Here is a 16,142-nt window from a genome sequence, read left to right as displayed (position 1 = left end):
TTAAAATTATTTTATAGATAAAATTTTCAATGGGGGAAGAAGACGCAAGTAAGAAATGAAAGACTTTAGGCTGTAATCATTGACCCCATTGACCCATGTAAGCAATATTTAATGCAGTTAAGGTCCTTCGATGCTAAAGAATTTTAACAGCTTTTTGGTATTCATTGTAGTAGAGTTCGATTTCTGTTTTTAGCTAGAGAATACAATGAAATATTTCCTGTAGCAAGACCATAGCGGAAAAGAAAGAAGTTCAGAAAATGCTTCAGCTTGTCTGGTTTATATCATCATAGAACTAACACAAAACTCAGAATTTGTTAGTTTAAAAAAATCCTTTAGGAAATGAAGAAATGTAATAATATAATGCATCATGTATAAATCTTATTAACGTTTCTACCAAATTATTCTGCATATCAGATGATGCGGTTTAGTTTTAGCTTAAGTATAATTTAGAACATTTGGCCTATCCATGTTTTATAATGTTTATATTTTTATATTAAGCAGACAATTCCAAAATTAGATTTAATCTTTAAATTAAATATGCATTTTAAAAATCACTTTGTCATTTCAATATTATGGTTAGTATATAATATTTAGGTTCTTTAGGTTTCAAGAAGTTCTAAATGTTCTTAAAGGGATGGGGAATGGGGTATGAGTATGAGGTAGAGATAATTTGTAGTTGGAAACACATTAGTAATTTCTAAAACAAAATTGGTTTCATTCTTAAAATGTCTTGTATTTTTATGGTATTGTTTCCCCCTTTAAAGATTTCAAAGAAGTTTCTTTGTGAACAGAATTTTTCTTAAAAAAATGATAGTGTGGATAAATATATTTAAAATATTATTCTGCAGATTTGAATTCGTAATGAAAAAACCTCTTCATAACAACCTTTTTGCTTTAAAGACAGTGTATACTGGGATTGATCATCACTGGAAAGAAGCTGTTTTTGCCACATGTGGACAGCAAGTAGACATTTGGGATGAACAAAGAACGAATCCTATATGTTCAATGACCTGGGGATTTGACAGTATAAGTAGTGTTAAATTTAACCCAATTGAGGTAATTTTTTTTTTTAGTATGTTCTGCTTTTCGTTTCCTTGTTATTTCCTAATAATTTCAGTTCTGTGTAGGAACTTTTGAATGTGTGATGGAAACATCTGAATTTTAATGGTGTTTTGGCATTTTGTCAGTTTTCCTGATTGTGTCTGAGTTGTGATACCTTTGCTCAAATCTCAATGTGTTTCCCAGCAATTTAGTCCCTGATACTAGAATTAAGCATTGTTAGAGGAGTGGTGTGTGCATTTGCACATTGGGGTAAAATTCAAGCAAATATAGCTCTCTTTAACTTTCGTTTTATTCATGCCTTCAACCTCATGTTCCATAGATTATGTCATTGTACATTTAGGAAAGTGTTAATTTTTCTAATACCCTTGAAGGTCAGAAGAAAGAGCATTGGGCATCATTTTGTCTGTTTGTAATTGGCAAGGTACCTATGCTTCATAAAAACATTTGTGATTATAATTGAACTGCATGGTAATTAGTTATAGTTATATTTTCTTTGTTCAAAAGTCTGAATTAGGCCGGGCACGGTGGCTCAAGCCTGTAATCCCAGCACTTTGGGAGGCTGAGGCGGGTGGATCATGAGGTCAAGAGATCGAGACCATCCTGGTCAACATGGTGAAACCCTGTCTCTACTAAAAATACAAAAAAATTAGCTGGGCATGGTGGCGCATGCCTGTAATCCCAGCTACTTGGGAGGCTGAGGCGGGGGAATTGCCTGAATCCAGGAGACGGAGGTTGCGGTGAGCCGAGATCGTGCCATTGCAGTCCAGCCTGGGTAACAGCAGCAAAACTCCGTCTTAAAAAAAAAAAAAAAAAGAAAAGGAGATGCTGCAGTGCGATGTGAGCTTGGCCTTGAGGTATTACTGAGAAGTCAGAGGACACTCTTCCTGCAGCTACCACATGCCTACACACACACTTTCTAGAGAGGCCACAGGTCTAGAACAGGTTGGCAAACTACAATTTGTGAGCCACATGTGTCCCACTGCCTGTTTTTGTAAATAAAGCTCTACTAGAAGAGAGCCGTCTTCTCTTGCTTACATATTGTCTGTTGCTGTGTTTGGGCTGTCATGGCAGAATCGAGTAATTGCCACAGAGACCATGTGGCCCACAAAGCCTAAAATACTTACTCTCTGGGCCTTTACAGAAAAAGTTTTCTGGTCCCAGATCTGGTATCTGTCTCTGTCATCTTTCTCACTCTATCCTCCATTTTCCTTCCTTATGTTCCCCTTGGTTGTAGAAGAGAGAGATGGCATGGAAAGGCAGCTGCCTTTGCAGAGTGGGGCCAAGGTGACACTGAACGGAAGCAAGCTACAAACATAAGCAAGTTGTAGGAATATTTTATGTCCTACCTGGTATGAAGCGAAGCCAAACTGTTTCCTGCAAACGTACCTTTTCATTGTTTTACAAGTGAAGATTTTCTTTATTTCTTTATAAAGTGAGATTAATTATATCTCCCAGTGTACTTCATAGGTTTGTTTTGAGTGTAAAAGTTGATAACATGAACATTTTTTTAAAATGTGATCAAATTTAAGATGGTGATGGTATTACTTATTAAACTTGGTTCTTACTATTTAGAGGAACAAAACAGTCTTTTGCTTTTCTACTTTGGTGAACATCTGTGTCAGAAGAGCTAATTACCAATTCTAAAATCATAATTATTAGGGATGACCTAGTGACCGTGTTTTTCAAACTTGCCTGTGTAACAGCTGTATTTGCTCAGCTGTGTTTTAAAAAAATTATTATTAACCTCATGAACTTAGTGGTAAAAGTAAATAGTGTACATATCTCTTATATTATACTTAATGGAAAGGGCATGTTGCTGTGAACAAATGGAGTGTATTTGTATTTGTCTCCTCTAATCATTAATAATTAATTTTCTCTTAAAATATTAAAGCCTAGAATTCTGGTAAAGCCAAAAGTTTATGCTGATCATTGGCACATTTTACAGTGTGAAAGTTGGCAGTCGGTCAAGGTAGATTGTTTTGCTTTGTTCACATCAAAGTCTTTCTTTTGAGAAATGGAACCTGGTCAAACCCTGAGGTGACATAATGAGAATCCAAGAAAAGTTGAGGGACCTCACTAGGCGAAGAAATGCAGCCATTAAGACAACAGGCTTTCAGAAAGGACTGAGGGGAAATCACGATTGTAACATTAACTTTATGATGTGTTATTTGAACTGTGTACACACAGTAGGAGGAGTTAGCTGGCCATGCAGCTATTTAGTAAATAGCTCTTCTTGCTGCCCCCGTACTTGCAATAGGAAATAATTGTAGGCAGATGCTAAGAATTGTGAGTGTCAGGACCATGAGTGAGGGGGAATGATGATACAAAGAGAAGAGTTCAGGGATCCACTGGATAATAGAGGGCTTATTTTTACTTAATGCCGAGGGGTTATGTAAATACCTTGCATGTTTATAACTGACTTACAAGTAAAATAATTAGAAAAATTGTTAAACAGTTGAACAAAAGACAGGCCTAATTTATACAGAGAGTTAACAAACAAGTATTTAACTAATAATAAAACAATAAATTTATATAGCTAGGAAATATTGTCATTCAGATATTAACTTGTAAATGACACTACCACTGCTGCCCAGTTGCATAAAAATAGATGTATTCCCACATAGTAGTGTATACTGATACAACTTTTTGGAAAATAATTAGCCCGAAATATCAAAAACCATAAAATTGTTCATACCTTTTGATTCAGTAATGTCACTCTTGAAATTTTATCATAAGGAAATAGTTCAGAAGAAGAGCTAAATGTTAAGAAATGTTTATTGAAGTATTACTTGTAATAGTAAAAAAACAGGAAACAAGTCTTAAGTTGAAGAATGGATAAGTAAAATATGTTTCATTACAAATCAGAACACAGATGTCTGTGCATTATCACTGACATCTAAAATACATACATGGGGACTGGGCACGGTGGCTCATACCTTTAATCCTAGCATTTTGGGAGGCTGAGGTGAGTGGATCACCTGAGGTTAGGAGTTCAAGACCAGCCTGGGCAATATGACGAAACCATGTCTCTACTAAAAATACAAAATGTTAGCCGGGCATGGTGGTGCACCCCTGTAATCCTAGCTACTCCAGAGGCTGAGGCACGAGAATTACTTGAACTGGGAGGTGGAGGTTGCAGTGAGCCAAGATAACGCTGCTGTACTCCAGCCTGGGCAACAGAGCAAGACTATGTCTCTAAATAAATAAATAAATAAAATGCATGGAGATTTTACAATGAAAGTACTTGGTTTAAGTTGCTGAGATTATGGATGATTTATTGTACCATCTTAAAATTGACTTTGTTTTTTAACATATATATTAAGGGCAATTAAATCATTTGTTCACTGAATGGATGTGGTTTGCTGCCAAGCCTGGCTCTTAACTGGTGATTGTTATACTTCTTTTTAGACATTTCTCTTGGGAAGTTGTGCATCTGACAGGAATATAGTATTATATGATATGAGGCAAGCTACTCCTTTGAAAAAGGTGAGTTTCAGTTTTGACTTTTGGTTTATACAGTTGGCATTATATTCCTCTGTAAATCGAGTGACTAAAAATATGGAGCAAATATTTTCTCAGAATTAAAAATCTTTTTTTCATACAGATGTTCTTAGAACCCTCCATGATAATAGTCATGTTCTTTTAGCTCCCTGTAGCTTTTTAGAGACTTTTACATTTCTACTAGGTATTGTATCCTAGTCATCATCCCTGTGTCTTCCATGATGCCAGTATATTTTAGGCATCTAATTAATACTTACTGAATTGAAAGTTCTTAAAGGTATTACGTCTTATTACTTAACAGTGTAATAATACTTTAAGCCCCATGATTATCCTATAACATGTACAGTATTTTATTCTAGGAAGTTTTAGAACTCATTCACATATCAGCTTTATTTGTTCAGTTACATGCTGATCAATACTAGTTTGACATTTAGGCAAGCACTATCCTGGTCAAAGTAGCAGATTTCCTAATAATTCTAAAGTAGTAATTTCAGGACTTAGATATCAAAGCTAATAATACAACCTTAACCTAACTCTCAGGAGGGAGAGAAATATTGTCTGTAAGTAAGGAAAAAAGTACCATCCTAAGTAAAAAGGTTAAAAAGTTTATTTCAAGTACTAAAATTTTGAGTGACAAAGGGTTGGACATCATTCATATGCCACAAATCTGTTGTCATAGTCCGTATCCAAAAGAAATGCTTTTAATACTTGCTTTTGTTATTCCTAAGTAATTTTTATAACAGGTAGTAAATTCAGAAATATTAGGAGATTACATTCATTGAAGTTTGAAATAAATATGATAATCTTTCCAAAGTACCACTTTTGTCATTTCACTCATTCTTGTGATTTAATGGGAAGATCCTATATGAACTTTGGTCTTAGACTTTAAGCAGGTAACCTAATCTGTGTTTCTCCTGTGAAATGGTGGTATTAATAACTATCTCGCAGCCCTTTGGTGAGAATAAAACATGATACTTTAAGCAGTTAGCAGTGCTAACATGAGGTATTTTAATAAATGATCAGTTATGCCCCCTCCCACCTACCTAACACTCATTCTGTTTTTTTTAAAATTTATTTTTCATTATTATTGCCTCCAGCTTTGTACATTCTCAGTTTTTAATGGTGCTCTATTAATCTTAAGTTAAAAAAAAACTGTAGCCTGACTTTGAAGGTGCTCTGAAATCTGGTTCTAGTTTGCAATTCATTTATTTCTTGTAGTCAGTAAGGTAACATTGAATTGGAGTTTGTCACATGTAGAGATTGTTAGACACTGCTACTTTCAGTTGTTTCTTTGCTCCATCTACTAGTCTATCAATCTTTCTTTTATCCTTTCTCTCATAAATGTAGTAGTTCTCAATCGGGGGTTGTAGGGGGTTGCAGGTACAGTTTTGGGAATGCAAGAGGGACATTTAGTGATAGGTCCCTGAGAGGCAAAACATCCTGCAGTAGATATTCACAACAAAAGATAATCTTGCTTAAAATGCCAATAGTGTTCCCACTGAGAAACACTAAATTACTGGTCCTTCACAGGTCAGTTCAAATCATACTTGTCTTTTGAAACAGTTCTTCTCTGCATTAACCCTAAGCTCACCATTAATTTTGCCCCATCTTGATACTTAGTCATTTGTTACTTTATTGTTTATATTTTAACTTTTATTATGTGTCTCATTTTTCTGACTAAACTATAAGTTGTTTGAGATTAGGGGATCAGCGGTTAAGCATTTCTGTTTTTATATTTACTACTCTGCCTGTGTATTCAGGAAGCAATTACTGATTGATTTCTCTTCCCATTGCACTGAGCTGAGTACTATACACATAATGTGTAAGGTGTTTATGAAATATTTTCTTAAATTAGTGGGGACAAAAAAGGAAAGGAAGTGGGAAATTTATCCATTTTAGGGGTAATTTATTTCATGGTAATGTGATAGCATATGCTTCCTTTCTCAGGTTATCTTAGACATGAGAACAAATACAATTTGTTGGAACCCTATGGAAGCTTTCATTTTTACAGCAGCAAATGAAGATTATAAGTAAGTTTCCCTCTTTTAAAAACTTGTGTATTTCTATCAGAAATGGCTTAATTGAATAAGGCTTACTAATAAAATATGTACCACTAGGTAGCTATACCTTTAAATATAAGTTTGAAAACTGTCATTTGTTTAGCTTTAAAAAGTGTTCCAAATTGGAGAAGAATTTCTTAGAAAAGTATTTATTTTCTCAGTATTTAGAATGATGTAAACCAGGGACAGTAAACAACTAGTAGACCAAATGCTTTCTGTTACCTGTTTTTATAAAGTTCTGTTGAAATACGGCCATACCCATTTACTTATATATTGGATATGACTGCGTTTGTGCTATAATGCCTGAGTTGGAGAGTCGCAGCGGAGACCTTATGGCTCACTCGGCTGAAAATGTTTACTCTTTGGCCCTTTACAAAAGAAGTTGGCTGATAGTTGATGTAGATGCTATAGGTAATGACTGAACCATACTTATTTTAATGGAAGTGAAGATATCTGCCTGCAGTGTTTGTATTGCAGTATCAGGTAGCTGATACTCATGTGGTCATGTTATCAGCTATCACTTTTCAGTAAGATGAAGTAAAAATTATAGTTATCTTTTCAGTATTAATATTAGGTGGGTAGGACATGTTTGTTATCCCCTTCTCAAGATATTAAAGCAGGGAGATTAATCTCTCCGTGAGGAAAGGGTGTCTTATCTTTTTTTATCCAAAGCATTTATTATAGTGCTGTGCCTTTGATAGGTTCTTAATACATGTTTTTTTAAGAAAGGTAGAAGTTTGTTGGTGGATTGAACTTTAGATCTTCCATATTGTCTTATGTTCCACTATATATTAGCTCATGAAAAGATTTCTTTTAGGAAGTTTTAGTAGTTCTAACTAAAAACAGTTTTTTTGACTTTCTGCTAAAAACAAGTTCAGTACAGGAGTTTGAGATTCAGTGAGCTGTGCTTGGGCCACTGCTCTCCAGCCTGGCCAACAGAACAAGACCCTGGTCCATAAATAAATAAATAGAAGCTCACTTAGACTCTCATCAACTAGCAATACCAAACCACAGTAATTGAAACTTTTTTTTTTAACCTTTATTGATGTTTTGAAATTAAGTGGCATTGTTCCAGTTAAAGGCAATAAAAGATGAGAGTAATACAGCATTATTGTGACCAACCTTACTAGGGTTTTTAAAGAGTGTTCTAATAAGCTATTTTAGCAAGATATCTTTTTTCAGAGTATCTTGGAATTTCTCATTTCTTGCCTTGAAAATAATTACATATGCCACCTGAAACAAAGAGCATATCCCTTATAAGTGACTGTTAGAGTAGAACAATTCCTCTTTCTTGAAAAATGATCTTGCTTTTGTATCCCTTTTCTATATTTGTATGTTTTTCTTTTATTGCCTTTTAGCTATTCTAATTATTCTGAATTAGAAACCTAAGTTCAACTCTAGGCCGACCAGTAATTACTATATAAACATGTCATTTAAAATCACTCTGTACCATAGTTTCAACATCTGTAGGAGGGTTAGAATACATAATCCCTAATTAATCCTACAATGTGGAACTTTGTTTATTTAAATATTTTCCATCTAAACAAATTTACATGCTTAGAATTGGAATTCTTATCATTTTTCCCATGTAGAAATAAAGCAACTTACTAAAAAACACTTTGCTGGAACAAAACAATGCTGGTTGAAAACCATTGCTCTCAGGCAGGAACTGTAAAGCAGTTGTCCATAAATACATCTTACTACTGGTAACCTTAACCTTGATCATTTGGTTGGGGTGGTGTCTGCCAGGTTTTTCCACTAAAGATTACTACTTTTCCCTTTTGTAATTGTTATATATCTTTGCTGAGATACTTTGAAACTGTGTAGATACCCTCTTCTCAAACTTCCACTCACTAATCTTAGCATCTTCAAGGTTTTTATATTACGAACTTGGTCACAATAATGTATATTTACTCTTGTCCATTGGTCATGTGGGCTCATTTGAAGCACTCTTCTTTTAGCTGTTAGATTAAGAATTGTTGAATCTTGAAACTCATAAAGTCATTGTTTTTACCAATTGTGCATAAAATATAGTCTTCTCATTTTGATACACCCTTTGAAAGGCCGTGTTTACTCTTACATATCACCAATAGGAATATAAATTAGTGCAACTTTGTTGGCAGTGGTTTGGCAACTCAAATCAAGCCTTAAAAATGCTCATGCCTTTAGACTTAACGATCTTACTTGTAGGAATCTGTCCAGATTTAATTGAATCTGCCTCATTCAGTTAAAGATTGCTAAAAATCCAAACATTGGGATTTTATTAAGCATTATTTATTAAAAAATATTGGAAACTATTAAAATACAGGGAAATAAATTATTTGAATTTATATATGTGGCCATTAAAATCTTTTCAAAGATTGTTTAATAACATGGGTAATGCTCATTAATATGCTGCATGAAGTATCAGAATATAAAGCTTTATGTAGTATTATTTCAATTTTATTAAAAATATGTATTTAAATAGTATGGTGAAAAGGTTTTTAAAAAAATTATGCTGCACTAAATAATTGGCTTCTGGGTAGTAGAATTGAGGTTGATTTTTGTACTCTGTACTATTTTGAAATTTCCACATTTTCTATAATGAGATTTATAAGGAGGAAAATGTGTTGGTGTATATGTAAGTGGAGTCTTAAGGAATCATAAAAAACTGTTGAAATTTTTCCTTATCCTTCATCTGCTTGTGTACAGCATTGAGCTTTTTGTTTAGATGTACATTGTTTTGCTAATGGGTCTTAATTTCACTGGTATTTTTTAGTACTGCATATGGTATCTTTCTAGAAATGTGTGTCAAATATTTAAAATTATTTTACAGTTTATATACTTTTGATATGCGTGCACTGGACACTCCTGTAATGGTCCACATGGATCATGTATCTGCAGTCCTTGATGTGGATTACTCTCCCACTGGGAAAGAGTTTGTGTCTGCTAGTTTTGATAAATCTATTCGAATCTTTCCTATAGACAAAAGTCGAAGCAGGTATGTGCCTACCAGTAAGCCATTTATATTCATATGTCACTTAACAATGGGGATACATTCTGAGAAATGAGTTGTTAGGCTATTTCATCATTGTGTGAACATCATAGAGTGCCCTTAAAACTAGATGGTGTAACTTGCTGCACCCTTAGGGTATGTGGTCATATGGTGTAGCCTGTTGCTCCTGGACTACAAATCTGTTCAGTGTGTTATTGTGCTGGATACTGTGAGTAGTTGTAACACAGTGCTATTTGTTTATGTAAACATATCTCAACATAGGAAAAGTACAGTAAAAATCCATTATTGTAATCTTAATGGACCACTGTTGTAGGCGCAGTCTGTCATTGACCAAAATGTCATAGGACTATTTTTGTTTGATTTTTCTTTGTCCTGATTATTATTTATCTTTTCTGAGAGGGTACCTGAAGTTTAATAAAGTTTTTTGCCCCAATACAGTTTAAGAAAAATTAATCATAGTGCCTTACATTTATTATTTTTTACTTATTCAAATCCAACTCTATATAACAAAACAAAAATTAAAAAAGAAATAAAAGTAAGTTTAAATTGTCAAGACTGTTCTCCTTCCATTTTACTTTAGTAGGTGTATGGCTTGGTTGATCAAGAGGTAGGAGATTTGAATACTCAGCTGTCCCATAGTCTCATGTGTGTGTCTAATTCTGTAAGCACATTGAGTATGATTCTAATGTTTAAGATTTGTATTGTGTTGTTTTGTGCTGTTTGGCTCTTTACTACATATTATATGTTATTAAATACAGTATTGATACATGTATTATGTCATATTTTTGTATAGAGGTAGTTTACAGAAAATGATGGCATTGTTAAGAAGTTGCAAGGGGGATTTTGTTCTTGATTTTTTTGCTTTACAGACTGACTTTAAAACTTAAGTCCTGTATAAGATACAGCCCCCTGTGTAATGAATTATGGTTTACAACGAGCTGTTACACATATTGCCATTGTTTCTTAGTAATGCTTTAGATGTGTTCCTGGAAGCATGCATAAATTAATCCAAATAAATGGAAATAATTTTTCTCAAAAAATTATGAAAATTGGAGGATTATGGTCATAGCCAATCTACTTATCTAACTCTTTGCTGTTTTATTTGTGATATTTGTTTTTTTTCATTGTAATTTGAGGAAGCCATATTAATTTCTAAACCGTGTATTATCATTGATTGTCAGCAGATAATTGTCATCATCACTGTTTATCTGATTATGTAAGTACTTGAGTTAGAAGCATATTGACAGGAGTGTTCTGATGACTTTGATCTTTAATCATGTCTGTTGTAGAACTCCTGCTGTGTGTTCCTATGTGACTGTTGCTTCCTTTCTGCCTTGTTGTTCTCTAAATTGTCATAAATGGTTTTCTGGGATTATTCAGTTAGGCCCAAAGCAAGACTGTTAGCCTCCATTTTTCTCATACCTCTGGAAAATGTTGAGAATAAAGAGAATGTTGTCCTTCATCATTTCTTGGCACCATAACTTCCAAAGGTGGTGGTAGGTTAATATTTTTCTAACATGGTACATAGCAGTCACAAAGAATGAGAAGAGAACAAAGAAAAAAAATGGGACTGTGTAGGTAACTATGATCCCAAGGGCCCGCCACCTGAGTTCAGGCTGTATTATTCCAAAGCTAGCATGGACAGCTAAATGTAGGTCTAGCCAGAAAGCTTACGTTATTTCAAAATTCTATAAAAGTGTTCTTATATTTCATTTCCAAGGAATTATCTCCTGATGTCATTTGGAGATTTTGTAATCACAGTCTTAATATGTGTTACATCCTATTATGTTTCTGTTCCCTCTGATTTTTGCCTTTATCTGTTTGAAACCTAGTTCTAATTTGTTTCTGTGGTTTGTTCTCTGTCCTTATAAACATCAAATAACTCATGCTTGGGTGAATAACCTGTATTTCAAAAATATTTTTCTTTAAAGGCCTTAAAATGGCTGGCGCATAATATTTTTAAAGTAAATTTTGAGTAAAGTTTTTAAAACTACACGTAAGTCAGTGTTTGAAAGTAGGCTTCTGTTGGAATTTCATTCAATATTTACTAAGCAAACAAATTAATAGTGTTCACATGGAAAAAGCAGTGTGACTATGTACATAAAGAATTTAAGCCTTTAAAAATGTATTTATCTCCTTATAGTAGAACTTTTAGCGAGCTCAATAAACCTAGCATGTATTCAGACATAAACATATTTAGAAGTTAAGAACTCAGCATAGTTTACCATTAAGGAGGATTCTCAGTTACTTAAGTGACTAACCATTGGATTTGACTGGTCTACTGCATGAACAGATTAAGTTTGGTGGTTACAGAACCCTGATTGAATTTCCCTACTTTAAACACATTATGCTAATGGAAAAGGGGCCTTTTAAGTATGTAGAAATTATAAGAAATGAGTCTTCAAAAGCAGAGCATTGAGGTGGAGAAGAAAAAGCAGTCTGTCTCATCTAGTTTTCATTTTAATAGGACATTCTTTTTAAAAATAAATTTCTTATGGTTATCAAAGTGCTTAAAACATACCTATCAGAAACAGTGTAAAAGACTAGTTTTGTGAGTATACTTGAGAGTTCTGTTGTTTTTTTTGAAATGGAGTCTCGCTCTGTCACCAAGGCTAGAGTGCAGTGATGCCACAATGGCTCACTGCAGCCCCTATCTACTGGGCTCGAGTGATCCTCCTACCTCAGCCTCCTGAGCAGCGCCACACCTAGCTAATTTTTAAAATGTATCATTAGTAGCAATGGGGTCCCCCTATGTTACTCAGGCTGGTCTCAAACTCCTGGGCTCAAGTAATCCTCCCACCAAAGTGCTGGGATTATAGGCGTGAGCCACTGCACCTTGCCTGCTTGAGAGATTGTTTATAGATATGAATTATAGTTTAGTCATTCTGTTTGAGTTTTCTTTTACTGTGTACAGTTTACTGAGCCTGTTTTGTTCCTCTTTATATGGTCTGCATTTTGAATAATATAATCCAGATACAGAAAATTTATTTCTCCAGAAGTTTCATCTTAGTTTTTCTGACCTTTTATTTTGCTTGCTTTTTAATGCCCTCCTTAACACTTAACCAATATAGTATCACCTGTGAATTCACCTAGCATGTTTCACAGCCTTTCCAAATAGGTATGATATTTTACATCTCCATTTATTAAATGATTCTTACCTCAACTTATCAGACACTTCTGTAGCCCTCCCTTTCTTTTCACACATGGAAATCATCAACTCACTTTAATTAAGCTTTTTTTTTTTTTGAGACAGAGTCTTACTCTGTTGTGCAGGCTGCAGGCTGGAGTGCAGTGGTGCAATCACGGCTCACTACAACCTCTGCCCCTCAGATTCAAGTGAATCTCCTGCCTCAGCCTCCAGAATAGCTGGGATTATAGGTGTGCACCACCATGCCCAGCTAATTTTTGTATTTTTAGTAGAGATGAGATTTCACCATGTTGGCCAGGCTGCTGTAATTAATTAAGTTTTTAAACAATTTAACCAAAACAAAAATCTGTCATTAGAATCAACATACCGGGAGGTACACTTTGAAGATAACTGCATTTCTTTCTTTTCAGCAAAATGAAGGGGGAAAAAAGTGTGGTGACCTGAATTGATTTGGTGGGGAGAAGGGGCCTTTTAAAAGAAAGTCCTTTCTTATTGTTACAAAATTACCTCAGTTGAACATTATATTTTATTTGCATTTTATCCTTTCAGTTATTCTGTGAACTTTTCTGTACATCCGGTTTTGCTTAGTTTGTTCATGTTTATTTCTCTTACTAGATAATAAGTTCTCTGAGAGCGGAAACTTGTTTAATATCCCAGCACTTAACACAGAACCTAGTTGGTTGAGTTCAATAAAAATACATTGACAAGAATTGGAATTTTTATTTTATACTCCTATAGGACTCAGCAATGGTATCCTGATACTTAATAGGCAGTGATTACCAAAGAAAATCTGTACAAAAATCCAAAGGGTTTTAACTTCATTCCTTTTCTATAGGGAGGTGTATCACACAAAGCGAATGCAACATGTTATCTGTGTAAAATGGACTTCTGACAGCAAGTATATTATGTGTGGATCTGATGAAATGAACATTCGCCTATGGAAAGCTAATGCTTCTGAAAAATTGGGTGTGGTAAGATAACTCATTTTGTTTTATTGTCATAAAGCTGATTTCTAATTTTGTTAGATATTTTTACATTGTGAAACTTTATTTGAAGTACTTTTAGATATTTTGATCAATTTGACATAGCTGTGATTAAAAAAATAAGTTAGCAATAAACTGACATGGTTGTGTGATAATCATTTGTTTCACTCTGGTCTATTATTGTAGACACTGTACATTCAAATTGACATTTAAGACCTTCAGAATACCTTTGTTAATTCACATGTTTGAGGGTATTGAGTCTTTTTGGTTCTTTGTGTTTTCTTTGAGGTAGAAACAGAAGATGCAGAAACTAGGAGCCTGGAACTTAGAGCTCATATCTCTTTTGTTAGAGAAATAATCATCCAGCAACTCAAAGGCTGCAAGTTCCCATGAGATCTTTTAATATCACAGACAAAATGCAATGTTTAATAAGTACAGAAAGCTTAGACTTTAAAAAAGATTCCATGAAAAAAAAGCAGGTGTTATCATTGGCTGGTTACCTCTAGGATATGGGGTTATGGTTGATTTTGCTTTGTTCTTGATGTTTTTCTAAATGTCCTGTATTTTCTGTAAGAAACGTACAGAGTGTTCATATCAGAAATAAATATTAAGTGTAAGAAGGAAAGCGTAAGTGTGAATTATTTTCTACTTAGCCCTAGTAGGAAAATCAAAGACAATTCTGTTTTAGGTTTAAAGATTGGTAAATATTGCATTGTGCCTAGGTCCATCATTAAATCTTCCTCTAAATCATATCATCCTTAACATTTGTTAAACAAGGCTAGTTTTTATGAAATTAGATACTTAGTTTTTCTTTTATGTTTCACTATGTTTAACACACCTCCCCTACCCCCAAAATTTGAGTGAGTGATTTAGGGAAGTTCCAACTCAGTGGTCCTTAGGGCCCTACTCCTTTAGCACTGCTGCTTTCTACTAGGTGACATCTATCTACATGGCAGGTGTGTTGCCTAAAAGAGCTAGTGTTACTAATGCAACCTTGTAAAGTGCAGAATTACATTGCAAGTTTTGGTTGCATATCATAAAGGTTTAGGTTTGGGGGAAAAGGGTGCTTTCTAGCTTTGTTATACTGAAGCAAAACAAAGAACACGCTATTCATTAAGATACCAAAATGTGTATTTTCAGCTTACATCACGAGAAAAAGCAGCCAAGGATTATAACCAGAAATTGAAGGAAAAATTTCAGCATCATCCTCATATAAAACGTATAGCTCGTCATCGACATCTACCAAAATCTATCTACAGCCAAATTCAGGAACAGCGCATCATGAAAGAAGCTCGTCGACGAAAGTATGTTTTGAGGCATTTGCTTCTATCTCATTACCCTTTTCTGACTTCTCACATCTCACCACAAACCAACAAACAACTACCATTCAAGGGAGTAGTCTACCTGCTATTATTGTACATGAGTGATGCATTTGAAGACTTCTACAGAAGGCCTTTTTTTTTCTTTTCCCAATAAAGTGGGAAGCAGTGACTCTCTGAGAATGGGAGAATTTTCATTACCCATTTTTAAGAATATGTTTAAAGGACAAACAATGTAAATGAATTACCAAAATAAGAGAACACTTTTGCTCATACTAGAAAACTATTGTAAATAATGTTTTAAAAAATAATTTCTGATGTAGTTGGAATTAAGAGAGTTTGTGTATTTTCCAAGTTAAAGAATGCAAAGAATTAATCTATAGGGCTCTTTTCTTAAGTAAAAAATTTTCTAATGTGCTTTATTAATAACGTGGCATCTGTCATTTTGGGTATAGAGCAGAGCTACTGCCACGAATAGCAGAGCTATTTCACCATTTCTCCTGTGAAATATTCTTCTTTTTGAAATACTTGAAGTCATGCATGAAATTCTAAGAGATTTTTTTCAATTAGACTATACAAATGGCTATCATTTTTCTGTCTTTGAGTAGATGTTGCAGTAGAATAACTTTTAGAAATTTTAGTAACTGTGGCAGGTTTTTTTTTTTTAACTTAGTAAAGGATCCTGTTAGGTAAATAGGATAAGAAGCAATTAAATAAGTAAAGTTGATTTCTTAGTACTAGCTCCCTTTTACCTATTCTCATTGTGAAAATATTTTTTTTTTTAATAGGTGTTTTTCCAGTGAAGGAAAATGCATTGATTTTTCTGAGAAAGTTTTCTTTAAAATGAGTTCTCATAAACTTGCTTATATTTTGTATATTTTGTTTATTTCTAGGGAAATGAATCGTATTAAACACAGCAAGCCTGGATCTGTGCCAGTTGTGTCAGAGAAGAAGAAACACGTAGTGGCAGTTGTAAAATAATTGGTATTTCTGACAATCCTGATGTGTAATTATTTTTTAATTGTGATTTGAGAACTCTACAAATAAAAGTATTGGGACTAGATTAATTGCAAA

At 34.1% G+C, this 16,142-nt stretch overlaps 1 protein-coding gene across 1 annotated transcript in view; it reads left to right on the top strand.

Annotated features, from left to right (window-relative positions):
- Positions 1-16,142, top strand: part of DCAF13 (DDB1 and CUL4 associated factor 13) — a 27,162-nt gene extending 11,020 nt beyond the window's left edge. The window contains 7 exon segments of the mRNA XM_008983387.2: positions 901-1,056; positions 4,471-4,548; positions 6,511-6,593; positions 9,439-9,603; positions 13,602-13,737; positions 14,890-15,053; positions 15,962-16,142. Coding sequence (XP_008981635.1) covers positions 901-1,056; positions 4,471-4,548; positions 6,511-6,593; positions 9,439-9,603; positions 13,602-13,737; positions 14,890-15,053; positions 15,962-16,049 — 870 coding nt within the window. The 3' untranslated portion in view covers positions 16,050-16,142.

This window comes from Callithrix jacchus, chromosome 16 (genome assembly GCF_049354715.1).
Source record: "Callithrix jacchus isolate 240 chromosome 16, calJac240_pri, whole genome shotgun sequence".
Taxonomy (NCBI): Eukaryota; Metazoa; Chordata; class Mammalia; order Primates; family Cebidae; genus Callithrix; species Callithrix jacchus.
This window is presented reverse-complemented; position numbering and strand designations above follow the sequence as displayed.